Raw genomic sequence first — 27,245 nt, 5'->3', positions numbered from 1 at the left:
CTGGTATTTCCCTTACATTTCTCTCTTTTACCTTGCTGTCTTGGAAAAATGATTGAAACTGTAATCCTTACTGCACTGAGGTGGTGTACTGATAACCAGCGTTTTTCATGAATGATAGATCCTCTTCTTTCGTCCTGGTTTTGATGGTGTTGTATTGTAGAACACCTAAAGGACAATGCAGAAATCTGCAGTCTCAACAAAATATGCTGAAATGCACCGAATGAGTACAGCAATCCCAGTTATTGCTGGAGTTTATTTTTGGTAATAAACACTTCACTTTCTGTATGGGACTGTGGTGAAATGAAATACGTTTGAATTATTAATATTATGCCATTTTACAGTCAGCATAATTCTAAACATGCCAAATAACTTTCTAAATATCCCCAAGAAGGACTGAGGGTGGGGTGGAGGTGACAATACCGTTCTATAAGGCTCATGTGCTACATCACTTCTCTCCAGTTGTATCTCCAATTGCTCCAACAATTAAATAGGTTGGGAGGAGCTTTGTAAAATGTTGTAGCTGTTACCTTGTTGGCCAGAGCAGGAATGCTGTGAATCAGGCAGGCCTTTTTACTGGAATATGTGCACACTGTAAAAGGTACCATGGGATCTCTGAAGGATCCTCTGCCTAGTGTGAATACCGTGCCCACCAGGGCAGCTGGGGAACCTTCCTCTATGGGATACATAAATGTATATTAACAATATTACACACAGTTGGTATTTATGTTTTTGATAACAGTGAAAATGTATTGATGTTGAATTGCTGTGTATCCAGCACAGGCAGAGGAGTAAACAGTCTGCAGGAGTGTCCCCTAGTCCTCGAGAGTGTCAGGAGAGGATGGTGCTAGCTTCAGTCAAGGAGGGGAGCCAGTAGCTCTTGATGGGCTGTTTCCCACTTCTGTTACCCTTCTCACCCATGTCTTCATCTTCTGATTTCATGGGGTGACAGCTCAGGCCCTGACCTCTTCTGCCCCAAGCTAACTGCACTGAGTTGCTTTAGGAAATCTGGCAAGTGAATCCCACAGATCAGCACAGTAGGGGCCCCTTCATCCCCTCTGGCTTCTGCATCATTTGCAGGACAGGATGAATCCCCTGCTGCAGTTACCTGTCTCCAGCTACACTCTCTGGTTGGCCAGAGTGGGAAAGCAGCTTTTACACAGCTGAAGCAAGGTAAGGTGACCTTAACTTCTCATTGGCTAAGACAGAGCAAGACTTAGAATTAATAAAAGGATGAGACTTAGTTCAGCTCAGGCTTTGTAAAAAAGTGACAAAAGTTTCATTGTCTTTGTGCTGTGTTCATTTAGCAGCCTCAGCCTCAGTACTTGCAGGGTAAGAACCACATTCTGCTGCAGTAATTTCATCTTTGCCTCACATGTATCCAAACACAGTCACGGGTGTCCTACCTGGAGTGCTGGTGACGCGATTCAGGAAATCCCTGGACAGGCAGGCTGCCCTGTGCAGGGCTGTAGATCTTGGTTTGTTAGAGCTGTATGAGCTACCTTTCTGTATTGCTGTGTCTTTTTTATATGGAAGGTGAGAAAGACTTGAATACAGATAATGCCATTGCCAGTTAATTTAAAAGGCCAAATTGTGTTTTTTAACAATGCTAGACCTTTCTAAGCAATGTTTCAGAAAGATAAGGATATATTTAGAAGATGGATGTTTCAATTTCTGGCTGCCCAAAAGTGACATAACAACATTCTAAATTTAAATAGGATGACACTTTAATGGGTTTCCTAGAGGAAAAAAAAAGGGTGTTTATTAGTAGGAATGCACTAAACTATCTGCATTTGACAAAGTACTAATGGAGAAAATTACTTCTAGAGAAACAAATGAAAATGTCAATTAAAAAAAAGTAATGGCTCCCTAAGTTGTGGATTGTGGTTTTGCATTTGGAATTTCTTATTTTTAATTTTTTTTTCCTGAAGAGAAGTGCTGGGTGTGTTTTCTGTATTGCTTGAAAAGCTTCTGATTTGTCTGTGTTGCCTTAGTTCTGTGAGTGTTGGGGGTTTTCTGGGGACGCCCCTTCTGTATCTGCTGCTGCACAGTTGTATTTAATTTAGGCTGGAAGCTAGTTTAATAGGCTGGCCTAATGCTTTTCCTCTGTTAAATGTTTTATTTTTGCACTTTATTTAGGGATTATTTTCCAATGAGGTGTCCACAAGCACAGTGCCTGCAGCCTAAACCACCTGGCTTTGCACTTCCATGTGTGCCAGGGATGTGTCAGCAGAGACATTCCTGGTGAATGCAAAATATTAATGAAGTGGAAATTCCCTCTTTACAATTTTCTGATGCCAATCAGCTTTTCTCCCTGGTGACTGGGAATCCTGAGATGCCAGGTAATGTCAGGGTTTGCTTGGCAGGCACACTGGGAACTGCTGGGTGTGTGAAGGTTGCCCTTGCTCTAAAGGAGATTGCTGTGTTCAGCTGGAGCCTGCACAGAAAGGCTCGGGGAGGGCATGAAGAGAAGCAGCTTTTTCCCAGCATTAAGCAGTGACACAATGAGTGTGAGCCTGCAGTGACACACACACTTGTGCCATGATACACACGGGCAGCTGAGCCCTGTGAAGCAGTGAAATGTTTAGCTTTTACTGCTGCTGTTCCATTTGCTTACGTTAGGTGTCTTCAATTATTTGTCTCACAGCAGAATAAAACCAGCTGAGGATAATGTCTGGGAAAACCAGACACTAGGAACCAAGTTGCTGGGCTGAGGTAAGAAAGGAATCATCAAGCAGTGACCATGGCATAGGCTGTCTGCAAATGGGGTGGCAGGGGAGACTTTACTTCTGCCAGTGTAAAATGTGATTTTTAATGAGACATGAGGTGTTTAATTTCTGTCTCTAATCTCCAGCAGCTGAATACTGTAGCTCTACAAAAAAATATTACCTCTATTAAAACCTGCAAGATGAGATGCTGGACCCAAATGCACTAAAGGCAAGCAGTAGGCAAACAGAGTGTACTTATGTCTTAATGACTTTTTGGAAAGGTTCAGAAATAGTGTGTTCTTTAATTTGTTGCTTACACTGAAGCTGGCAGACCAGTACTTCTCCCAAAAACTTTGTTTTCAGTCATTTGCCTCATGTTCATAGGTGTCCCCCTCAGACTGTACTTAATTATAATAGTATTTGGTTACCTTCACAGGTTCCTCTGCTGTTCTAATGTGAATTTTTCTCATTTAATAAGAGTCATTGAAGTTTATCTCATCCTTCTAGCAGCCTAAGAGAAACCAAAATGAACTGTGGTCACTTGATGTTTTTTAATCTCTCTCCAGCCTCTTGGGTCCACAGCAACAGGAGGAATCCCTTGCTCTCTTGTTTCATCAGCACTTTGAACTGTTAGTGACATCTTGCTTTAAAGGCTGTCACATGCTGACACTGACAGAGTTACAATTACCAACCCTGCTGGAGGTACCAAAAAATGTCCTCAACGTCAAAAGATGTTGTTTTAAATTATAATGAGGGTCTCCATGGGTGAATTGTTTCATAATTTACCATATTTTATTTTTCTTGACATAAACAAGATGAGGCACAGTGACAGCAAGGACCTCTGCCATTTCAAATTAGTTCAAGCATCAGTATTAATTCTTAACTATCTAATTACACTAAGGAAAGTGAGGAAATACAACTTGTCCTTTATGCTGGTAAAAATCCACATTCCCAGCTTATTTTTGTAACTTTTTACGACGTACAGGAATGTCCAGCCACAAACTATGGTTAAATATCCTTCCCATGATTGTATTATATGGCTATAAAATGTTCTCTCATTTTCCACATTCTACTGAAAATGAGACTGGTGAAAACATTCAGCTCAGCAAAAGCAGCTGGAGAATAAAAGCAAAATCACTTCCTTTCCCTCTGAATCCAACATTACCTCTGCTCAAGCTGCTGCCATGGGGCTGCAGTCCCCAGGTGGCCCTGTCCAGCTGCAGGTACAGCCACCTGCTGCAAGGCAATGCTACAGAGGTGATTTTACAGTCTCAGCAGTTCCATAAATCAGGCTTGTATGAGAATCCTTGATAAACTGTCATGACTAAAATGTAATTAAACTGACTCTTCAGCCCAGCCTTTCAAAGCTTTCACCATATTTAAGTACATGTAATACCCTCTAGGTAACATTGTTGTATGTGAGCACATACCTAAAACATGACAGAAGGCATTAATGATGCTCACTGTGTTCCTCCCTCTTCAGGGGCCAAAGCTGCACCAGCTCCAATTCCAGATAACCCATGGCATGGATTGTGATGTGTTCAACTAAATACTTAAAAACCCCAACAGCTATGAGTTAATTACATGAAGACTTTATTTGCAACAAATTAGATACACTTGCTAAAAAAAGAGGTGGATTGCAGCATGTAAATTATTTTAAAAATTTGTTTTTAAAGACTTATTACAGTGAAGAAGACATATTTTTTAGGGTTTCCAGTATTCTGTATTGCCTTACAGTAAGGCACTTTACATTGCTTTTGGAAATCAAAGTTCTCCATTTGTCTAGGAATCAACAAAGTGACTTCTGATTACAATATTCTGTACAGAATATTCTCTCCATGCAATTATTCCAACTTCCATAGCTAGAGGCAGGATATATGCTAGTTGAGTTGTAGTGAAATTTCAAAATGGAAATAGTTGTTTCACCTTTAGTTTCTGTCAGTGACATTTATATCAGCCTCATTTACAGACTTTTCATTATATAAAACTATATAATGGAAACTATAAAACTATATAACATTATATAAAACTTTATAACAGATATAACAGAAACCCAAGCAGTGACTGCAAACCAGAATGTGTCTGCTCTCCTATTGCTCCTGGCTCTGAAGAGCTAAGAAATTAAAGTGTGGGAAATGGGAGAAGATATGACACCAAGGTAACAGGATATGATCCAAAACTTGCTAAAGTTCAGCAGTAGTCTGCTGATTTCACTTTTTTTGATATTTTTTCTGTAAAAATGTGCCACATTCATATTGACCAGGAGGTAACAGAAAGTACTAAATGTATTGACTTTGAAATACCCTCTCAAGTTAAAGGGTTATACAGACACCAGTTTCTCGGTAATAAGAAAGTATTACCAAGGAGCAAAGTGAAAATTCTCAGAACTGTACTTTTCAATCACACACTACTGCCTTAGCTCTGCTCTTCTCCCATATTCCTCATAGGTCTCCTTTTCAAATAGAAAAACATGTCAACAGCTTCCTTGTTATTTAGGATGACGACAAACTGAGACCTGTGCTGGGACACTGCAGTCAGAAATCTGTAGTTCTGCTTGGGGAAACTTTAGGAAACTGTTTACATTTATCTAACATAGAAAAATATCTTTTGACACAGCCTACTTTTGCTTAGCAAGCATATCCAGCAGCTCCTTCTCTATGCCACGGCTGCCCAGTTCAGTTAAGCTGTAGTATCTGTGCACCACCTTCTCCTCTGTCACAACCACCACTCGAAGCCCATGTGTATCCTGTCCCAGCTGACATCCTATAGCTGATGACACCACCATCTCCAGGCCTTTGTAGGACCCTCCAGCATTTCTGTGGTAATGCCCAGAAAATACAGCTCTAATGCCTGTTTAAAAAAAAAAAAAAAAGAGTAGGTATTTAGTTAGCACCTTACAGGTGTCAGATTTACCTTCCTTCTTTAATGGCTCATTAAGCATAAAGTTAAAACTAAAACATTTACCCAAACTTGCATTTTAAACAAATAATTAGTAAACAGTAGTAAATGTTTCAAATAGTAATAAATAATTAATCAAACTTTATTGTGCTCCACCAGCTGTGTTTAGGGTTACTGGACTCTGAGTTCTTTATGCCCACTGCAAGGTTTGTTTGTTGTCTCCCCACTCCTTTGCCTAGAAAGAAGGGACAGTCCAGAAGCAGCTGATTAAAATGAGACACCTGCCTAGAGAATGATGGGACTGAAACACAGGCTGAAAGGTGAAGAGAGAAGAGCTGTATTTGTCAATTAGCATGAAGAAAAAACCTGTATACCCAAGACCAGTGACCTGAAAAAAATAAAAGGGGCAAGACAAAGAAAAAACATACATGAGAAGGTATGTTGTAGTCATTTCACAAGACATTGAGGGTATCACAGATGGGACAGAGCCAGGTACATCAAAGAAGAGGGGAAGAAAGAGGAGCAGCCAGGAAAGGAAAGGATGACACCTGCAAGAGTCAGGCCTGGAATGACATGAATTAACATTTATCATGTATGGGGACAAACAAGGCAGGTTGACTCTGATTCCCTCTCTATTTTTAATTACTTAAGGTTCTGTTTCCTTTTTCTTTTAGCGAAAAAACAGATTACTTATATTTTGGACTTTATTGGAGTAAAAAGTATGGAGTTTTTACAGAAATTTTGAAACAATTTGAAATTAAATGAATTCTGTCATCTTAACCTCCAAACCAGTAATTTCTACCTTCTGTTTCTGCCGTCTTGCAAACATAAACAAACAAATGGGTAGAAGCTGTACTTGTTACTCTAAATGGCCTTTCTGATTGTCTTTACAAGTCAGATTCATGCTGCCAAATAGATTATCTTCCCCTCCCCATATTTCATAAATTTTAACAAAATGCTTTTATTACTACAAAATGATGAGATCTCCTTGAGTCTGAGTAAAAAAGAAAGTCATCTTGTTGCTATGTACTTCTCTTTCCTGTCAAAGTTTGCAAACCCCTCACAAGAGAGTTGAGAATGCAGCTTCCTTCCCGAGAGAGAACGTTCTGCCCTAGCCAAAACTTTTCATTCACAGCTTAGCCCACACTCCTTTGCCACTGAGCCTTTCCAGGCTCTGCCTGTAGGTACAGCTGAGCAACACACTGAACAGCACTCAGAGTGTGGTAAAAAAATTTATCAGTTTTCTTGCTAATTTAAGGTACTGTATGTTTTATTTTGATGAAAATGTGGAGTTTGTATAAATAGCTAATTTTACAAACAGGATTTGGGATTATGTTTTGGCATGCTTGATCTATGGTCCTTAAACCCTTGGTCCAGACTCTTACAGCTTCCTGAAGCTGCATCTAATGCTACTTTATACTGTTGTGAAACAGAAAAATTACTCGATCAGATGACTAAAAGTACTGGAAATTTTGCTGGCAGGCCAGAAAGGGGAATTTGTGAGACATTACAACCTTAAATGACATTTAAAACATAAAAAGCTAGCAACAACTGATTATGCCTTCAGACAGCAGAAATCCTGGAAAATAGCAGAGGCAATTTAAAGCCAGAGAGCTGTAATGAGGAATATGCTACAACTTCACATGGAATTCCATATTTCTCTAGCCAGAAAAAAACCTTCCACATTTTCTCCTGCAGTAGATTTAGACCTCTTTCACAGAGATAAAATGAAAAGGGAAGTAGGTGAACCCATCTTAAGACAGCTGGCTAACATCAATCCTTTGCTTTTGTAGGAGTGAGTGATCTGAAGACTGATATAAAATATATAAACTTGGCTCAAAGTATAGTTAAAAATTAAGCAGCTTGGAAAGCAAAATATAAATTATTCTGCTGTGTGTCTGGTAAGAGCTACATGGGCTTTCATATTTCAAATCCAAGCCCTTCTCAAAGAGCAAATGAGTCAAGATGGAAAACAGAGAATGAAGCCACCTTGTCACTGAGCAATGGTACAAGAGCCTTGTCAGCTCCAACTTGTCTGCTCCCCTGTTTCAGTGCATCACAGCTGATTATCCCGCAGTGGAACCACTCTGGCTGCTGCACCAGGTACACTTGTGAGTAAGACTGCAGGACAACTTTGGGAGCTTGCTTTGAGTCAGCTGCAGAAACCCAGTAAAACTAGTGAAGTGTTTTTACATCTTGGCAGAAACCCAGTTAGAGTCCCTCAAAAGGCAGCGGTGGAATGCAGAAGTCAGTGATGCTGCTACTGTAACAAGGTAACAAGGCCTTTTTCAGTATTTTCCCCTTTTTCTGTGGGTAAGCAGAACTACTTTAGTCTTTGAAAAAATTAAGAACAAGTAAGAATAATAAACCCATAGAGAGGTACAAACCCATGTGACACACTTTTAGTAAAAGAAATAGGTATTTGGAAGGGAATTAAGTTCCCTCTTTTTACTGGAAGAATCTGTGTCCTAAAGTAGCATCTTCCCACCATCCAGAGAATTTGACATTTCGATTTAAAAGAGGAAAAGAAGCCAAAACTTTGTGTCATCATATATGTAAACCAAACCATGACTAAGTGTAATTAGAAGGACAGAGGATACCAAAGTTATAAAGGAACTGTAGTTATGCTAAAGAAAAAAAGGTTCCACTTGTCTCATAATTAAAGATTTTGAGAAGCCCATCCTAGAGAGAGACATACATCAGTAAAAAATTTTGCCCAGACTTCAGTTTTCAGATACCCTTTAGTGCTAGTATTAACTCTTGTTATTGCTAGGTTGCAGGATGTTACACCTTGAACAAGGACACAAACAGGTCACTGCTGGGTATTGATGGAGGTTCACGGATGGGGTTTTTCTGCAGGAGCATTTTCTGTTCACTCAGCTGTACTGCACCCACCCTGTGAGCTAGCACAAGGAGGAAAGCTGAACCAGTCCCTGCAATAATACCAAGATGACAAGCAGGCAATTTACTTTGCTCTTGCTTTTGATCTTTAACATAAAACGAATCTTAGAGATGTTTGCACTCAAATGTAATTTATTAATTTCAGATGTTTTTCTGAAGCAATAATGTCAAGTTGCTAGCAACACCCCACCCCTTCCCCCCAGCTCTCTCCCAACTCTGTGAGGAAAGAACAGTGTCCTGGCAGACCTTGCTTTTCTAGCTCACTTTGATGTATCCCCCAGTCAGTTAAATGCATCCAGCTATACACTAAAACATACAGTCCTTTCCCACTACAACAGAAGAAAAAAAGGTAGAGCAGTGATTTGTTTTTTATCCCTGGGTTCTTAAACAGCAGCTGGAAGAAGCATTGATATAAAATCTGTAGGAAATGCTAAAAAAATTCCTGTGTAAATAAATGTCCAAAGAACAGCACCTTCACAAGCATTCATGATTTCATTTTTTATGAAATACACAGTTGTTTGAATTTAAATGTGACTGGAGGTTTCACAGTATCCATTTACTAATAAAAAGCTGGATCCATTACTGCAAGACACTATTCATACCTAATGGATTATTCATTAACGAAAAAATGGATAAAAATCAGAATAAAGTAAAAAACTGTGGAGACAGTTACACTAAAAAAAAGCAAAACAATCCACACATCCTGTCTCTGTGATCAGCATCATCATCTGATGTCAGACTGCCTAACAACATGACACACATTACAGAGTATCTGCTAAAGAAAAAAGGTCTGAACTGCCAAATCAATTTTTGATCAGGATAGGATTGGAAGCCTATCGGATAGGATAGGATTGGAAGTGCTCGGTACCAGGTCTTGTTCTGTCTGAACTTTACTTGGGTCAAGAAAACACCTAAACACATTGAGCTTCATGCCTGCTACCAGATATGACATTTATGAATCAGTCAAGATGTAAAAAAAGTCAGTGTCTTAGTAAAAAATGTTTAGATACAAGAATTGCTTCTGATTTTAGTAAACCAAAGCTGTTCTCCTGCCACACAATTTACCACCACTTTCTGATCAAGCACAAAATGTCCTTTTTAGTTCTGATCTAAAAAACTAAGTCTGAAAGACAAAAAGATTTTCCTTTTCCAAAAATCCAATGATAACTCTTTTTCCCTTCAGAATAATGCATCCCTAGGAAAGAATGAAACACCTATGTTGGTACAAGTTCTTTGAGCCCAGAGCAGCCTACTTAGCCAAGCTAATTCATGACGTAACAACAAACTCAAACAAGGACTGTTAAAGAGTCATGTGATGAGATGTAATACTTAAATATGTTGATAATCCTTAGACTTTTCATCAGCTCAACCATGAAAGAAGCATCTAAACACTTTGGTTTTATGCTAATTCACAGACTGCACTATGGCCCTTGGGGCTGTAGGGCCACACAGTGGCTGTGGCAAGGCAAGAGGGGAGTGCTGGGGAGGGGAATTACCAGTCATGCAGTTTAGCATGCTGCCTTTGATACTGTTTCATAGGCAGAATCTTTACAGCACAACTCTATCTTAATAAAATTTCAAACTAAGTTCATATTTTAATTTGGATACCTTTTTCCAATTCAAAACCACATTATGAACACCTGATTAATGGTTTCTATTGCAGACATTTTTCAAAAGGAAATTCAAAAGCACCTCTGAAGACGTTCCTCCCCTCTCTCTCATTTTCTGTGTCTGCTTTCTAAAGCCAGCTCTCCAAATAAGTAGTAGAGCTTCACCAAGCTCTTGTTGATTTGCATCTTCCTCACTTCATCAGCTTTGGGAAGTTGGGCAATTTTTACCTGCATTTCCCATCTTCCCCTTTTCTGTTGGTTCTCTCTTGAGGCCTTGTGACCCACACCAGCACAATGTATTAAAAGGTGCTTTTCTTACAGAGAGGGTGTAACAGGTACTGTTCCACTGCCTCACTGGCCCAACAGGGAAAGGTGTCTACACAAGTGTCTGAGGTCTGCTCTGCACAGAAAAGGATCAGGAGGCTCCAAGGGATTCAAGCAGGCTCAGAAGCAGCTGTCTGTGTACAACCATCACATCCTCACAGGCTGCAGCAGCTCTGATTTTATAGATATTATTCTCTGTAACTGTGGCCATCTTACAGCACTTTGAGCTCCCAAGCAACCCAAAGCAGAGGAATGTTCTGAAAGAAACCAAGTCCTACCTGAAATAGTCACCACCCTTTTCAACCCTGGAGATACTGAAGAAAACGAGACGAAAACTTTAGCTATCCCAGTGTTGCTTGCACATTGTTGATTTTATTCCTGATAAGACCAGATGAGAAAATACCTCATTTCACAAAAAGAAACTACAATTGAGTATTGTGCAGGAGGCAGTTTGTCTGTTAGCAGGAGAAGCTGAGATTATTTTACAGAATTTTGAAAGTGCAGTGTACTCCTTCTACAAATTATCATTTATCACTCAGAAAAACCCTTCTGTGGCACAGGGAAAAGGGTCAGCATGATTTTGATGCAATTTCACTGTAAGAGAACAAAGGCATTTAGCTGTGCCTCATGGACAATTCCCCTGAGCGATAACATCCCTGTGGTAGCATATTGTGCAGCTGCAGTCCTGTAATACCCAGACTCCCAAGTTCCCTTAACTTGGGACTCTACTGCTGTCTTCTGTAGCTTAGAAAAACATAAGGACATGGAAGACTGGGCATGTTTTCAACTCCATCTGGGCAGGAAAGAAAAGGGACTCTGGCCTTCCTTCTCCGTGTGGCCCAACAAACAGCCATATATTTTCTATTCAGTGTTTTGGCCAGTCTATTTCAGGAATAATTAAATCATGTGAGTATCTCCATTTTAAACAAGAAATAATCTAGCCAAATAATCTCTTTGCTTTATTAAACAAATAGGTGTATTCTGTAACCATGCAACAGTAAAATTTACTGTTTTCTAGTTTAATTCAAGAAATCCAGACTGAGCCTCAGTCTCTAGGGAAACTGAGTTGCAGTGACAAAGGATGGAAACAATGCACCCAGGTTTACCTTGAAAACCCCAAAGAAACATGTACCTGGGAGACAGTTTTTCTCACATAATCAGATAATCTTGGGTTGTAATTCAGACTTTAACTAGTTTAAATTCCAGGGGTGTCTGACTCCAATTTCTGTAATTACACTCACTTCTATGGCTTGATTCCAAAACCCCCTGAATTCAGAAGCAGCTGTTTTCCAACTCTAGTTCCAAATGTACAAACCCCATTTTTGAGGCAGGTTTGCTGTGTCCAAAATGTGACTGACCTCACCTCAGCTGGAAATCAAACTGCTCAACCCAGCACTATGGACAGAGTAAAAATATAGGAAAAAAATTACCAACATAAAAATAAACTAAAGAAAAGCAAGCATATTTTCCAAATTAGGAGGAGAATGCCTGGAATAATCAGCATAGGCAATCAGTAGCATGCTTTATTTAGACTGAGCCTTCAATTAAATAAATGCTTTTCTCAGCAAAAGCAAATGAGACTGTAAAAGAAGGAGAAGGCTAAATTAGTGCAATATGAATGACATAATAAATATGTAATGGGTACAGTACAGACCTTGCCTCTCTTCCCATGCTCTCTGTAGAGAATTTGGGGAAGAAAAAGTGGTTCTGACTGAACTATGAAATTTATCACATGGCTCAGACTGTCAACTTTTAAGTGCTGATTAATGAACTATTTTTTACAGTAACTGCAGACATGAATCAATGTTCACTGCATTTCATGTACAGTTTGACGGCTCTGCACCCAGACCACAGGTGAAGTTCAAAGCAAACAAAAGGAGGCATTTCTTCAGAGAGCTGTGAAACATGAAATTCCCTCCTGCAGACCACTGTAAAAGCTGGCAGTTTTCACAAATCAACTGAACAAATCTTGAGAGGAATTACTACATAGCATTATGTTGGTAACATTAATATGACACAGTAAGTCCTTGAAAGAAAAAATCTTGGAGGTGGCAAGAGGCCTGGAAAAAAACACCATTATGCACTTTCCTATCCTGTGTCCTTCACAAGAGTTTGGGGAGTAGAAGCAGTAGGAGATTGGGCTATTGAGACCCTTATTCTGGTCCCACTACTCTGCTTTTCAGTTAGCTCTTCAAGTTTAATGATAAAATTAGATTTTAAATAGAGTTATGTTTATCCAAAAATCCCTGGGTCACCACACAAATCTGTTTCTCAGTCAAGGACTGAAGAAAGAGGACAGACTAGAAAAACCTGATCCTGGATACATTTGTCCCCAAAAGTGCAGGAGCTATGGAGAAGCATGAGTAGAGCTCGTGGGAGCAAAAAGGTGGAGAAGCAGTTCTGTAAAGACATTAAATTGTATTGGAGGATCTGAATGCTATCAACACTCTTGCACCCTGTCACAGTTTTCAAAGAGAGGAGAACAAAGTAAGTATCCAGGCACAGGGAGATGCTACTCTGAGACGTACCCCCACACAGGTAAGAGTACATAGGTATTTTGTAAAAGGCAGTGTTTCTGGCAAATACAACCATTTAAGTCATAAGGATAAATTGATCTTGAACATTTTCCCCAGAGTATCAGGCACAAACTGGATTTTCTTTCTTCCTTTCACTTGCAGACTACAGCTGCTGTCTGAAGTGCTGAACAATGTGGTCGGTTCAAGAGTAATACCTATTCTCTCAACAATTTTGCACTCCAAAATGATGCTCTTTCAGCTTCCCTACAAGAGCCATATTAACCATGGGAATTTTTTGCAGCACCTCTTTTCTCCCCCGGGCACGTGGTGTATCTCATCTTTTCAAGACTCCAGTGCTACACAAGGAATAATAATATTTAGCAGTCTTTGAAAACAAAATCTCTTCAGTGAAATAGAATTGATTTTATCTCATTGCAATTTCAGAGTGCTGCCACTGCCTCATCTGCCAAGCAGGTGTTACAGCAGCAAACAAAAATGTGAAAGCATCAGTCACAGCACTGTTAACTGCTCAGTGCTCAGGCAGCTCTCAGACTCTGTTATTAAAAAAACACAACCCAATAATTTCCCAACAGAGCACCAGTAGAAGGAAACAGTCCCACAGGTAAGTATTGGGGATCAACATCCTCTCTTTCATAAGCTCTTTGGTCAGCCCTCAGTGGCATACAGAATTATTTTGTAAAGCCCTTTTGAAGCTCTCTGTTGTCCTTCCTCCTCAGAAGAGCTGTATGAATAAAAGAGAACTGAGTAATTAGAATTTACATTGCACAGCTCTATAAGCATCTCAATAAAAATATCTCATGCACTCTTGTTTGCAAACATTATCCTGCAAATGTGCAGGAAACCTCTGCCTTAAATTTACTTTGTACCCTAAAGAATCAGGAGTTTGGTATGGCTGGTGGTCAGTTGGTCTGTGTAAGTAGGAGACAAAATATTATTTTGAAAAGTATATTTATGTTGAAAGCTTCTTTCTATAAGACAATACCAAATAGAGCTGTATAGAACAGGATTTTAGTGTCACTTGTTTTTCCTATATAATCAGAGGAGAAACAACAGGCACAGCAAGAGGGTGATTCCAGATCACCTAATTAGAGCACTGGTCTAAATAAGCCTTTAGAGGTCCTGTCTCTAGAAGGTCACTCTGTCCTCCAAGTTCATTTTTGTGAATGCCTACTTTTTTCCATTTGAAAGTGATGCTTTCTCACAGAGCTGACAAAAACCCCAAACAGTCCTGTATTGCTGTTTGCTCTAAGGATCAAGAAGAAGCTTTAGTCCAGTGGATAAAACTGATTCAATTTTTTTTTTTCTGAGAACAAATATTACTTAATATTCTTGCAGACTATATGTACTTTTTACTTGCTGCTGAATTTCTGAAAAAACAATTTAAAAAAAATCTATGTATGTGTATGTCCATGCAAGATTTACATTACCATACCTGGGGAACTGTTCTTACATAGAATATATCACATGTGGTCACTCTACCTGGGCCATAAGTGCATATTGCCATCTTGAAAGAAGTTGATCTAAATCACCGAAGTTGAGAGTATTTAAATTATCTTAAATACTGACACATAAGCACTGAGATTACTCACTCAATGTATGGGCTTTGCCAAAATCGAGGTCTCAATGGCAGGAAGATGAAAATATTACTCCCCTGTCAACTCTGATTACACAACAAAGAAAATAATGAAACATAGCATATGTTGTCTGGTAAATTTTAGAAACAACAGCTTTCAACACTCCATGCTTTAATTCTGTGCTCAAATATATCTCAGCTATGGATGTTCTGAGAGCTTCTTCTTCTTTTAACACTGCTCTCCTGTCACAACATTACTAAGAGGAGAATGTAGATATATCACACTCTTTTAATGAGTAAAGGTGTTAGAAGTTACAGCACCTCCAGTCACAAATATAATGAAAAAATACACCATTTAATGAAGGTAGGTTGTTATTTTTGCCCCTATGTGCATATTAAGTACTTTTAACCACATCTGAAAAATCGCTTTGAAGACACTTGGATGAATTTAAAACTTTTTAATTAAAAGAAGCTGAAGACTGTAGGGAATTTCCTTCTGTATATTTCTGTCGATGGTCTAGTTATTTTCTCTAAGATGCATCATCTCTCAGCTACATAGACCACATATTCTTTATCTAACTCTGAAACAAGATCTCCTTTCAACCCTTTTGGTAAAAAAACATCTATTAATTTAGGTTTTATTCAATAGAGCTCCTAAAAATGTTTAGACATTTGCTTAAATGCTTTAGTTGATTTGTGCCATTAACATTTATTACTATATTTTATTACCTAATATAAGTAATGCTCACTGTTTCAGTGACGGTTCTAAGGACAGAAAGTCTTTAAAAGCTTATATATAGCTCACCAAAAATACTCATACTTTTCAGGTCATAGAAAAAAAAATATTTAATGTCCTAAGAAAATTTTACTGGAATGAGATATGGAAGAAAAAGTAGGTCTTGTATTACATAAACTTCCTGATTTGAAAACTTGATTTGCTGCTTATGTTTATCAAAGACACATGACTTGCAGACTAGACCATTACTACTTCTCTATCTTCCCTACAATGCTATGAGGAAACCTATTTATATCAGCACTGTAAAATCCTTAAAAGCTGAATATGCATTTCATGCAGCAGAGTCGAGTGACTCCAGCAGATCTTACAGATGAGAACGTCAGGTCAGCTCTTTCTCAGTTCTTGCACATGGGTTTTTTCTGTACTTAATGTCTGCATGTAGAAGAGACAGAGCTTGGACAGCTTTGGCTTAACTTGCAGAAGTTATACCAATACACCTTCAGAAAGGTATCTCTACTTAAATGCTAAACTCTGTTCTCAACTGAGTTGGTTTCCACTGTGACCGAAATCACATTTTCAAGGACAACAGTTCTTATAATGCATTTAAAAAACCATGGTCTAGCAGGATTTCTTACACATGCAGCTTACAAGTATGGTTTAACTTTGCACAGTAGTAATACATATTTACAAGTGCCAGATTTTCAATTATAAATATTTATCATAAGGACATGATTTTATCTTTAATTAGCCCAACTGTTAAGGACACTTCTAATGTGAGAAATGTAATTCAGTATTTCATACCAGATGTAGCCTCTACAGCTAGTCTTTTATCTCTGCTTGTAATGAGCAGATACTTACACCAAAACCATTATGTAACATGGGAGTGATTAGAAGATAATAACGACAGAAGATCTGGGCTTTGAAATTAAAATAAGAATTTTCTGAAGTTGCATACCTCAGTTTAAAGCACCTGTGACCATATGACCAATATAACCATACTTTAAGTATCTGACTAGTATTTCCTACACAATCCATATGAATTTCTCTGTTCTCATGAAGACCTGAATGACTAGATTATCTTTCCTTTCCTGTACTTCTCTAACCTGCTGAGTTATGGCTCCATGTTTGACACTTCTAAAAAAAGGATAAACATGAGAACTGGGGTAATTCCAGGTTTGATCCTGTGTTACAAACAACTGAAATATGATGCCCATCGAATAATGCCAAACACCCTAAACCATGCACGTTACTGACATAATGACACAATAAACATGGTTATGAGCACTGAAACAGCAAGAGGCAGAAGGAAGGGAGGAAGGAAGGACTGGTGACAGGTTGGGGAGAAGAATAGTGGCAGCCTGGTGGTCTCCTAAAAAGGCACACTGACTTTTTTTTTCCCCAGAATAAATAGTTATATCTAATTTCTAAATTTAAAAAAGCAAAGTATGTTGGGATTTCATTGGTAATATACTGTGTTTTAATCCTCCAAGAATGTATTAAATTAACTGGGGGAAAACCAGTTTCTTGTCTAATGATATGCTAAACTTGATTATTCTTTGGCAAAGCAGAGATTCAGAAAGCCAGTGGTGTCCTTCCATCTCTGTGCCTCTACACTATCATACCAACAGCCTCTCTGCAACCCACTGAGACCTCTGTGGTCTCACAAAAGCTGCTCTTAAACAGAATAATAAAATGGAAACAGAATGCACTGGTTACTAAGGTAACTCTGAGCCAACTTTTGATTCAGCTCATTTTTCTCAGCAGTCTGAGTTACTGAGCTGCCTGTTCTCTGTATTCATTTCATTAGCAAAATGTTTGATTATTGGCTTGCAAATGTTACCTATTGACTCAGTGTAATAGTAATGAGCATGCCAAAGATCAGTGTTTAATCACACTCATTAAGGAACCAAACAACTTACTAGAGGTGGGAATGAGGGACACAGGGAGAAATGATGGAGGGAACAGAAAGGTGGCACAGAAAGGAGTTTGGGAATTTCTTCCCTAGAGTTGTATTGCTCACTTCCCATTCCATTCCATTCCTTTCCTCAACTATTTGAAGCCTTCCCAATTTCTGGTTAAGCCTCTGGACATTCTTCTAAGAAACACCACAATGTAACAACAATGTTACAATGACAAAGCTTATTTTACCTCTTGATGAATTATGTTCCCAGTACTGAGTGTTGTCAAATGTTAGAAAACCAACTGGATGACAGAAAATCCTGGAACAGAACTGTTTCAGTTCCCGCATTAATGCAAATTTCCTGGGATACACCATTGAACTAGGATGTGCTGCAGTCCATGGTACACAGGCAGTCACAGCTGCCCAACTCTCCAAGAGCAACACTTCCCATTATATTAACACTGACACAAAAATGAAAAAAAGTATGAGGTGTTCTCAGCATGTCTCCTTATGGGGAAAAACCCCACCTGTAAATCTTGAATCTGCAAATGTATCAGTGCCCTGGAGAGCCCTCAGATAGCTGTGAATTGTGGCCCCACTGATTGGAAACAGCAGGAGATTGAGAGCTTGGAAATTAGGCTGAGTTGGATGAGGCCAGGCTTAACAATTAGATGGTAAATTAGGAACAAGATCATAAAAAATTTGCATTGTTCAGTAATCCAAATAATGGGCTCTCTTATAGATACAGAGAAAATGACGTTCTGATGCAGTGATGGCAGGATGGCAGGAAATTTTGAGGGACTGGCACACTCCAGGAACATGAAGGCAATTACCAGAAAACAATGGGAACAGCATGGAGGACTAGCTGTGTACTGTGTCTGTCTCCATGGCACTCAAGTGGCATCACACAAAGCTGAAGGATTTGGTACAATTACTCATTTAGCACATGTTCCACCTGCCCTTCATCCCAGACATGGCCCCTATTAGAAATGGATGTGCAAAGGATTGATTTTAGCAGAGCAAGACTTGTTTTAACACTGAATAAATCTGGGGTGCATTACACTCTTGGTTTAAAATTGGCTCAGTGTGGGAGAAAGCAACCTCCAAGGTAATTCTGAATTCTGTTTCCATGTTTTATGTAAAACATAAATTCTGTATTTTTCTCCTATGGCAATACTTGCTCTTCCCCTTTGTAGGCAGGAAAAACTCAGGTTGTCTTGTATCTGTCAGTACTTGAAAAGTGGAAACCTTGCTATTTATGTTAAGGAACTTTTCCTGTTTAGCTTTTTACTTTTCACTCAAAGTTTTAAATTTTGTTTGGTACTTTTTACAGGTGAGTAGATTCAGTTGATAATTTTGATCTATGGGAAACAATGAGGCTTATAAGCTGTATTCAAAAATTCCTTGAAAACAGTACCATTTAAGTTAAATATATTTTGTCTGGCAGCGGAGCCATTAACAATTTGAAACAAAAATTCAAGAGTAGGAAAGATTGAGAAAATACCTGCTTTATGAAACTTTTCCATTATCTCCTGACGAACTGATTTCTCCAAGTTGAAGTAATCGTCGTCTTCATCAGGTTTGCTCAGAAACAGAGGGATGTGCTGAAATACAATTATATGCTTGCATTTCTGGTTTGCAGCAACAGCCAGCTGCTCATCGAGCCAGGCATCCTGGGCTTGCCTTAACTCAGGGCACTTGGAAGAATCAAAGTATAGCTGAGAATTCAACACAAGAAAGAAAACACCTCCAACCCAAAAGCTGAAGTAGTCATCTCCCCAGTTCTGGCAATAATCATCTATGGTTTCTCTAGATGGAGTATTGCCAATATCATGATTCCCACTGACAAATACCAGTGGTATGTCCTGGTCAGTGTTTTTCAGAACATTCTTTAAATCTTGCTCTTGGCTTTTTTTCCATCGGGTTCCTAAAGGTAAAAAAAAACAACAAAACATTTCAGCGTTTGTGGTTTTTTTTCTCACCTTCATTGTTAGTTTTTGTTTATGGAACTGTGCACAGTAAGAAAATATTGGGTATTAGATGTGATCATTGAAAACATCTCCACTTTATCCCTGTACATCCAGCCAGCCCAGTCCCTCCCTGCCAAGGCCTCAGCCATTTTCTGCAGCTGGCCTGAAGACAGGCTCTGGACAGGACCCAGCAGAGAGCAGCAAGTGATGCCACGGTCACTGCTTTGCCCCAGGAGCTTCAGCTGATTCTTTTCATCTACAGACTCATGATGTGGTGAAAAAATGCAGCAGCCTTGGATGGTGTAACAGCACAAGGGTAAAAACCAGGCCAACTTCTGGCTTTTATTTTATGGCTGTGCAAAAAAATTAAGTGTTGTTGGTTGTTTTTCTTTCTTTTTCATTAGAAGACCTATTTTAACAGCAAAAATTTAATCAGTGTCTTGTGATGACTTATTTATATGATGAGTCTCTTTTAATAATAAGAATGCTGTGAAATAAAAGAAAATTAGTTGTGTACTTTGCTAGTTTTCCCTGCAATTTATTTATATTAACATGCCTATCCATACAAGTACTCTTCTGGATGTCAGGAATTTGTCCCAGCCTGTGAAGATTTATTGTATTGACAGATTGATTTACAATCACTGAAAAAAATTAGAAAGGAAGTTTTAAAAGGATAGTTATTTTCTTCTAATGATTACAGAGGTTTTCCTATGTTTTCTAAAGACTAATCTTTCACTAGAGGCCATTGATATGATTATTATTAATTAATTAAATGAGCATGTATAAATTGGTTTTGTCCTGCAATACATAACACACATCTAGCATGGGCCCGTTTCACAAATAATCACTCAAATTTTTAACCAAAAGCTGTAAAAGGATTTTTGTAAGAACTCTGAATTCAGGTTTCTAACACACACTTGCACACAGGTCTGTGCTAATCAATCATTGTACTTTTAAATTGTGTTTTACTTTCCTAACTACACACATACCTTATACACAGAAATGCATAAATGGGTTCCTGTATTGCAACTATGAGATAAAATGGGTTTTTACCATTTCTTCAAAATACTCATGATGACTATATTGACAAACACTAACCCTTATTAACAAATATTTTGTTTTACATACCCTGCAGTTACAGGCTTTAGTACCACCTTATTGCTGTTACCAGAATTCTACAGCTTTATAAAAATACTGAGAAAAAAAGCCATATTAGATCTAAATTGTGGCTAAATGTAAGGACATTGATGCATTAAGTCAAAATCCACAACTCCCTTTGGTTTAACTGGTAGAAAGTTATTGTAGGAAAATCTTTGAGTAACTTGACAAATATTGGGCATATGATACCCAGGGAAGTCTAGAAAGTAGTAGAGAGCAGATGGCTTTTTTTGGGGTATGATCAGTTTAGGCTGTCGTTAATCCCAGAAAAAAAAAACAAAAAACAACAGAAGCAGATAACATCTATATGACTTGAAGACGCTGAAATTTAAAAAATAAAATAAAAAATTCAAATAAACCTGGCACACTGCTGTCCACAGGGTAAGGAACCTGGCTGAAAGCACTGATTTTACTGCCACTTCCCATTTTCCCATGGAAAGAGTTGGAAATTTCAAGCTCTAAATATGAAAATATATGGGGGGGAGGAGGAGGGCAGGGAAATGCAAAGGGGGAAGGCTCTGTTCAGATCCATGTAAACACATTACACCATGTTAAACTCCATGCTATCACTTTGGGAAATTTAGCTAACAGTTGCAGAGTATAAAGACATTTATGCAAAAGTTACAGAAATAATTTGCAGAATTATGTATACCTCTTCCCAGCGGTGAAATTCAAGCTCTAGAGACTAACACTTAGATTAGATTTGTCGACAGCAGGGCACTGATTCCCTCATTTAATGAAATATTATTTCTATAGCAACAGAGAAATATATTCAGTGTTTATTGCAGAAAACAGATTGCTCAAAATGGAAAACAAGGTCTCTGCCCAAGAGCCTAGGAAATCCTACTAAGGAGAGATTGGTTTAGAACAACTGCATCTTGGCTTGACCTTCTTGGCAGAAGGTCAAAACAACTCCAAAAGAAGAGAATCCCAGAGAGATAAAAGTGGGAAAAAGTGGAGGAATGTCTCAGGACCCCTTGGTGCAGTGCTGGAGAGGAAGGGCTCGGATGTCCCACTGGCCCTGGGCTGCACCACCACAACACACAATGTGTGCCATAAGGAGCCCTCCTGAGGCACCTCCCTGCCTTTACATCTGAGGTAAGGAACAGGTAAAGAAGACAAAGACAGTGGTAAAGAAGGAAGCCACTGGAAAATTAAAGTGGTCCCTGCCACAGCATAAAAAAGAATCCTTTAAATCTCTCTCAGGCACAGAGCTATAATATCTAATTATTCCAATTTTTATGAAGAACATTTCTGTTTGATGAACATGCATTTCTTTGGCTTAGAGGGAGCTTTGTTGTAGGTGAATAGGAAAATAATATAGTGCCAAAAGGCAATATGAAAAAAAATATTTGTGAAGTGCCAGGGTAGATGCAACTGAAATAGATTTCTGTGATGTTTATCCTGGCATCATGCACAATGACATTTTTAAATCCTGGGCCACAATTTTCTGTCTTTATGTTAGGTTGTGTAAATAAAGTCTTGCCCTGAGATAAATGATTTCACAAATTAATAGCCCATGAAGGGCAGCTCGGCATTTATGAAAAACATGAAAGTGAGAACTGTTGCTGGTGTAGTTGTGTGCAATTTTCCACAGCTTCCCAGTCTATCGTTTTTGAAAGCTGAGTGATGTGAACAGGAGCATGAAGGTGCAATGTCACTATGCCTGTTGTTTTCTGTTGTGTATCCCTGTTTGCCTCAACAGCTCCAGTGTTCTGTCCTGCACTGCTCAAAGGAACCAAGACACCCAGCCTTCCTCACACACTGTAAGAAGAGATTTCAAGACAGTACTTTTACAGCACTTTTGCTGGAGCTGTCTTCAGTCAGCAGAATTACAGATTATTCTGCCAAGGAAATAATCCTTTAGGTACTAATTTTTAGTTACAATTTCCTTAGGTATTCCACAGAAGGGTGCACCACTCTAAGATTGGGTTGGGTTTAGTTTTTGTAAGGCACCAGCTATGAAAAAACAACTTAGTGCATTATTTCCCCCAAACTGTATCTGCAATGCTGATGGCAATTTTTGTATAACACAATCCTTCCCATACAGTAACCCCCAACAACACTGTAACTTTTCCTCCAGGAAGTATTCCAAATGAAAAATTATCAATTAATTAACAATAGCACCAATTTTTGTACCTATATGAATCAGGAGGGGAAGGGGGTGCTTATGATGGCATTATGAGGTGGTACCCCCAGGCTTTCCTGGCTTGGTGTTAGGTGAAGTCTAAGTACTCCCCCCAAGGCAAGAGAAGCCTTTAGCTCAGACATCTTAAAATAATTTAACAATATGCAAAAATGTGGCACAATAATTTCCTGGATTTCTCATTACTTGATCTCAGTGTTTTAATGTATCTTAAGTGTCCCAAACTTAGAGGAACTGCAATCACATTGTTTTTTAATGGAAAGCACAAATTTTCAGCTTGAAGAAGAAAAAAAAGAAAAATCAAGTTTTATGCCAGCAACACTCTTGAAAGGCCCTGATATGACAACTGCAATCTGTTTAACATTTAACCCAAGAGACTGCATACATTGCACACAAAAATACTATACGAAATATCAAATAGAAATAGTACCTACATTTGATAAAAGCAAAATAGAAAATGTCAAAACACCAGCTATGAAAACAAGATTTAGAAAAACACTGGGCCCATTCCTTCTGTAATTTATGATGACACCAGAAGTACTCTGACATCAAAAGTCAACTAATTACTGTTGAAGGCAATCACATGATTGTTAAAAAACAACAGACAGATCTGTGTATTTTCCTGGGCCTCACAGTGCATCACAATTGCTTAAATCAAATAGTCTAACTATTTTGAGTCATGAGACATTTGTCCTGTTTTGTGTGTTTTCACGACTGTCTGCAGTTTCTCTGCTCCTCCATTTAAAGGACCTCCCCAGGCACTATTCCCTAAATTTCTAGGGAGGAGGGGAGTCCAAGGCTATACTCAAACACACTCTGTTTTAGCTGCACTGGAGGAAATGTAACTGCTACCTCCATCTCTGTGGGAAAGCAGCCTCCTCCTGTCGAACTAGGACTGCCTTTCATCTCTGCTCTTGCCTCGGATACCTGGCTGTTGGCTCCAGATTAAGAGGGCTACAAGGAAGATCCTACATTGTCCCTGTCTGCTGACCCCTCCCCAGGGACAGCCCCACTGGTGACACTGTCACTTGGAAGACATCACAGGTCCAAACCCAAAGGTATCATCAACACCACATTGTACCTGCCAGGCACCTTCTGCAACTGCATCTGATTGCTATGCATTAACATAAAAATCTGAGCTTCTGTCTTGCTATTTTTCAAAACACCAACCCACAGCATCTCTTCAGAGCACTGATGCAGATGGAACTTCCTCACCCCAGAGCTCTGACACTGCTCCTCACTGTGCTCCCTTCTTTCCTGCCCTTCCCCACCTCATCAATACGGGTGACTCCTGACTGCCAGGGCCAGACTCTTCTCTCTACTCATCTGTTTTCAATTGATCATCCCATAAAAGAGATTCTCTCGTGGGCCGTGAGCAGAACGAAACACTATGGTCGCAACATTCTTTTGTGTCCTAGGGTGCTACGAAAATGTGAAAATGGACAGGGCACTGCATAGAAAGGAAATCTCTCTGGCCACCCAGTTCAGTCTTACCAGTGCTCTTCATTGTTTCTTGCTTTAAACTTAAAAGCTTCCCCTCTGGTGTCTGCTGTAATGAACTAATGCAACACACTGCATCATTCCAAATTATTACATGCAAGAATATGCTGATCCATTTTAATAAACCCATTATGGTCATGTTCTGAAATAGTTTTTTTGGTTTTGTCTGTGCTGTAATAGCTAAAATGTCTCCTCTTTCTTCTTTAGACATATACATTTCTAATCTTCAAATAGCCTGAAGACAATTCTATGATGAACAAAAAATTATGCACTTAAAAATAATGTAAATATGACTATATTCACTACTGAACAAACTGCTTGACTACTCAGTCTAACTTACAAAGAACCTCATTTCATTAGTTCCAGTGAAAAGCAGAATCTGGAATACTCATTTGTCTATTGCTGTGACTTTTTCAGTACATTCGAAACAAGTAATAATCTGTTCTGAGAGTCAAAAAAATGATCAGACAAAAGTTTTCCTACATGAAAATATAAATTAATTTTATTATATAACTTTGGGCATTAAAACAAGAAGAAATTTTTACTCTAGTTTAAGCTAATAATGAACAATTATTACATTAAAGCAATTACAAAATCCCCAACTGAACAAGGAAGCCTATTAGGGGATCAACTGCTCCTGGTTTCAGTGCATGACATTAAATATAATGACTGCAAATGCTGACATTTTTCTGAGTGCCAGTCACACAGGTGCCCGCGTAACAACCTAATTCAGGCCATTTACTGCTTCATCATCTGCTGTGAAAATAAGTATTATCCTTCACTTAAGCTCAACTCTGCTCTTATCCTTGCTCATCTCCCAGCAACACAGAGCTGTCACAGCAAGCACAGGCCACCACTGCCTTTGGGTCTGTGCTTGTGATGAAATCATCGCAAACAGGAAAAAAATACCTCTACGCTACAGTACCAAAACCAAACTTAATTCAAAAAACTTCATAAAAACATCTAGTACTTATACTAGATTTTTAGTAGTGTCTCTACTACTTGTATCATAAATGTAAGATCTGAGAAAATTGTGTAGCTAATTACATCTCCAAGATTTTAATATTCAGAGATATCGATCTGCTAATCGGATTTCTAAATTCAACTGTAGACTAGACTAGAGAACATGGTCTAAAATTAAAATAAATATATACTTGCTGAAGATTAAACATTTGCTTCTGACAGCCCAGTGGTTTCTCTGCAGTATGAGCCTGTTGCACTTGTGTGGAGATCTCTGATGCTTCCCTACTCTGGGCTGATTAGAGCAAATTTAATTTCACAGTAAGCTGTTTGAGGCTTTCAACGCTCCATTAGGTTTTACTAGAATCAGATAATTACTACAAAATGCTTATTTATGCAACCACAGTGGCATTTCTTTAAACAGTTATTATTAGATATTTAACAAATAACGTGCTGCTTACCCAAATTCTTCGCTATTATTAATTAACACTGGTGTAAGAGTTTGGAGAAGAAAATAGCCAAGAATCATTTTGGTTTGGATTCCATCCTACCAAGCATATCAGAGTTAGGTTACAACAGCAGAAGAAACAGATGCAGTGAGTTTAGTTAGATTACGTTACCCTGTGGCCAGGAAATTAGGTCACACCTAAACATTGCCCTATTGATCAGGCAGTCACATATTAATAGAAATGTTACCTTGCACTCAAACAAATACAACCTTTATCTATATCCTGATTCAGTATAAACATTTTAAAGCCTCTGCTTCTGCCTTGCACCTAAAAAGCCGATCTCTTTCTTTTCTACTTCATGCTCTATTACATTTCTCCACTGACAAAGATTCAGGAATTGGGATTTAGCTGACAATTTTGCTGAAACTGCAAGTGACACTGGAATACAGCTGCCTCCTCCCCAGCTGTGCCACACTGCTGGGAGTTAAAAAAATACACTGCTTTTGTTAGTCAACTAAGCAGACAGTTCAAATGGCAAAAAACGCAAATATAGTAAAGGTGAAATGCTTACAGCCATTTTTAAAGGTGGAGCCTATTTTAAGACACTATTTTTTGACCTGCTCATATACCTATTATATGGACAAATCAAACATCAGCATTCACGCTCTTGCCTTCTAGATGAGAAAGGGATTTTTTTTTGAGAATTATTATATTTTTAGTTAAAATTATAACTTGACAAAATATCTCCTTATATACATGCCTCACTTAAGGGCTTGCAGTGCAGCCTAATTTTATCTGGCCAATTTTAAAAAATAAATGAATGAGCCTTTGTTTTAGCAAAATTGGTTATTTAATGGTAGTTTAAAAACAATATTAAAAGCAGTTCACAGGTTTTTTCCTCTGTGGAATGTCTTACCAGATCACTGTATATAGCATTAAGAACTTGAATTGGACCTGACATTTCTCTGTAATTTATTCAGTTCACAAATGTATAAATGGCAGCTTGTGCATTTGCATGCAGATTTCAGCATTACACTCCTATCTCATCCTGTGTGCAAAACCCACCAGCAGCAGATCTCCAGCTCCCAACACCTCGTCCCTGCAGTGTGACCACGCCAGTCCTGCGTGACGCAACAAAGCACGAGTGCAGCACCTGCCTCGCCAAGGACAGCTCAGCTGGCTGCAAAGCAGCTGCAAATGCACAGCTCTGCACAGGAAACGCCTGGGCAATACTTCCTAACAAGGAAGGACACATATGGGCAAATGACTGTGGACTTTATCAAGTGTGATAAAACTGGACATTTCCTCAACTCTCCTTTTTAGTGGATCCTGGACCAAAAAACAGGTAAGACTGCCTGGGATGTACCAACTTCAGTTCTTACACAAACAAAGTATTCACTGACCTTTCCTGACCAGCCCAATATGGTTTTTTTAAGTAAGAGAATTCAGAACATTCACAAATATGTTTTAAACAATAATGCTTTGACTAGGAACAGTCAAAGCTTTCCCCAGTTTAGAAAATTAGGCAAATTAAAGAGGTTTTTTTTTTTAGAGTTACCCTGTAATGTGTTTGCAATTATAAACTGCAGCCAGTGTCTCAAGATTTATTGTCTATAAAAACTACACTTTTGGAGGGAGTCACGTTAAAGCACTCCATATTTGACAGAAAGAGAGAGACAAATATTTTGGACCATGACAGTTGCACATCCAATTTGGGCATGGGAAAGAAGCTCAAGCTAATCCAGTTGTGATTTTCCCAGGAGAGAGGATGCCTTCAAATACTGAAGTGATCATAAAAAGAAATGAAGCCATACCACTGTCTGGCCACCAGAACCATCAGTTCTGATGTTCCTCAGCTCTGCAGCTTGTCTATTCTGA

The 27,245-nt window shown here is 38.7% G+C and overlaps 1 protein-coding gene and 2 long non-coding RNA genes across 5 annotated transcripts in view; 2 read left to right on the top strand and 1 right to left on the bottom strand.

The window, feature by feature from the left end:
• Positions 1–1,058: 1,058 nt before the first annotated feature.
• Positions 1,059–5,960, top strand: LOC137483592 (uncharacterized). The gene is made up of 3 exons (XR_011004550.1): positions 1,059–1,170; positions 2,137–2,712; positions 5,763–5,960. It is a non-coding gene; the product is annotated as an uncharacterized lncRNA (long non-coding RNA).
• Positions 4,276–27,245, bottom strand: part of CPPED1 (calcineurin like phosphoesterase domain containing 1) — a 39,807-nt gene continuing 16,837 nt past the window's right edge. For 2 of the 3 annotated variants that reach the window (XM_068206802.1, XM_068206801.1), the window contains exons 3-4: positions 18,689–19,111; positions 4,276–5,555 (exon numbers count right to left, since the gene is read on the bottom strand). In XM_068206802.1, the coding sequence (XP_068062903.1) occupies positions 5,323–5,555; positions 18,689–19,111 (656 nt within the window). In that variant the 3' untranslated portion in view covers positions 4,276–5,322. Of the gene's footprint in view, positions 5,556–13,261; positions 13,697–18,688; positions 19,112–27,245 lie in introns of those variants that run through there. The other variant, XM_068206804.1, reaches the window with a different exon arrangement.
• On the top strand, positions 13,435–18,244 carry LOC137483591 (uncharacterized). The gene is made up of 2 exons (XR_011004549.1): positions 13,435–13,576; positions 17,927–18,244. It is a non-coding gene; the product is annotated as an uncharacterized lncRNA (long non-coding RNA).

This window comes from Anomalospiza imberbis, chromosome 16 (assembly GCF_031753505.1).
Source record: "Anomalospiza imberbis isolate Cuckoo-Finch-1a 21T00152 chromosome 16, ASM3175350v1, whole genome shotgun sequence".
NCBI classification, from domain to species: domain Eukaryota; kingdom Metazoa; phylum Chordata; class Aves; order Passeriformes; family Viduidae; genus Anomalospiza; species Anomalospiza imberbis.
Note: the sequence above shows the minus strand (reverse complement) of the source record. Positions and strands in the feature narration are given on the sequence as shown.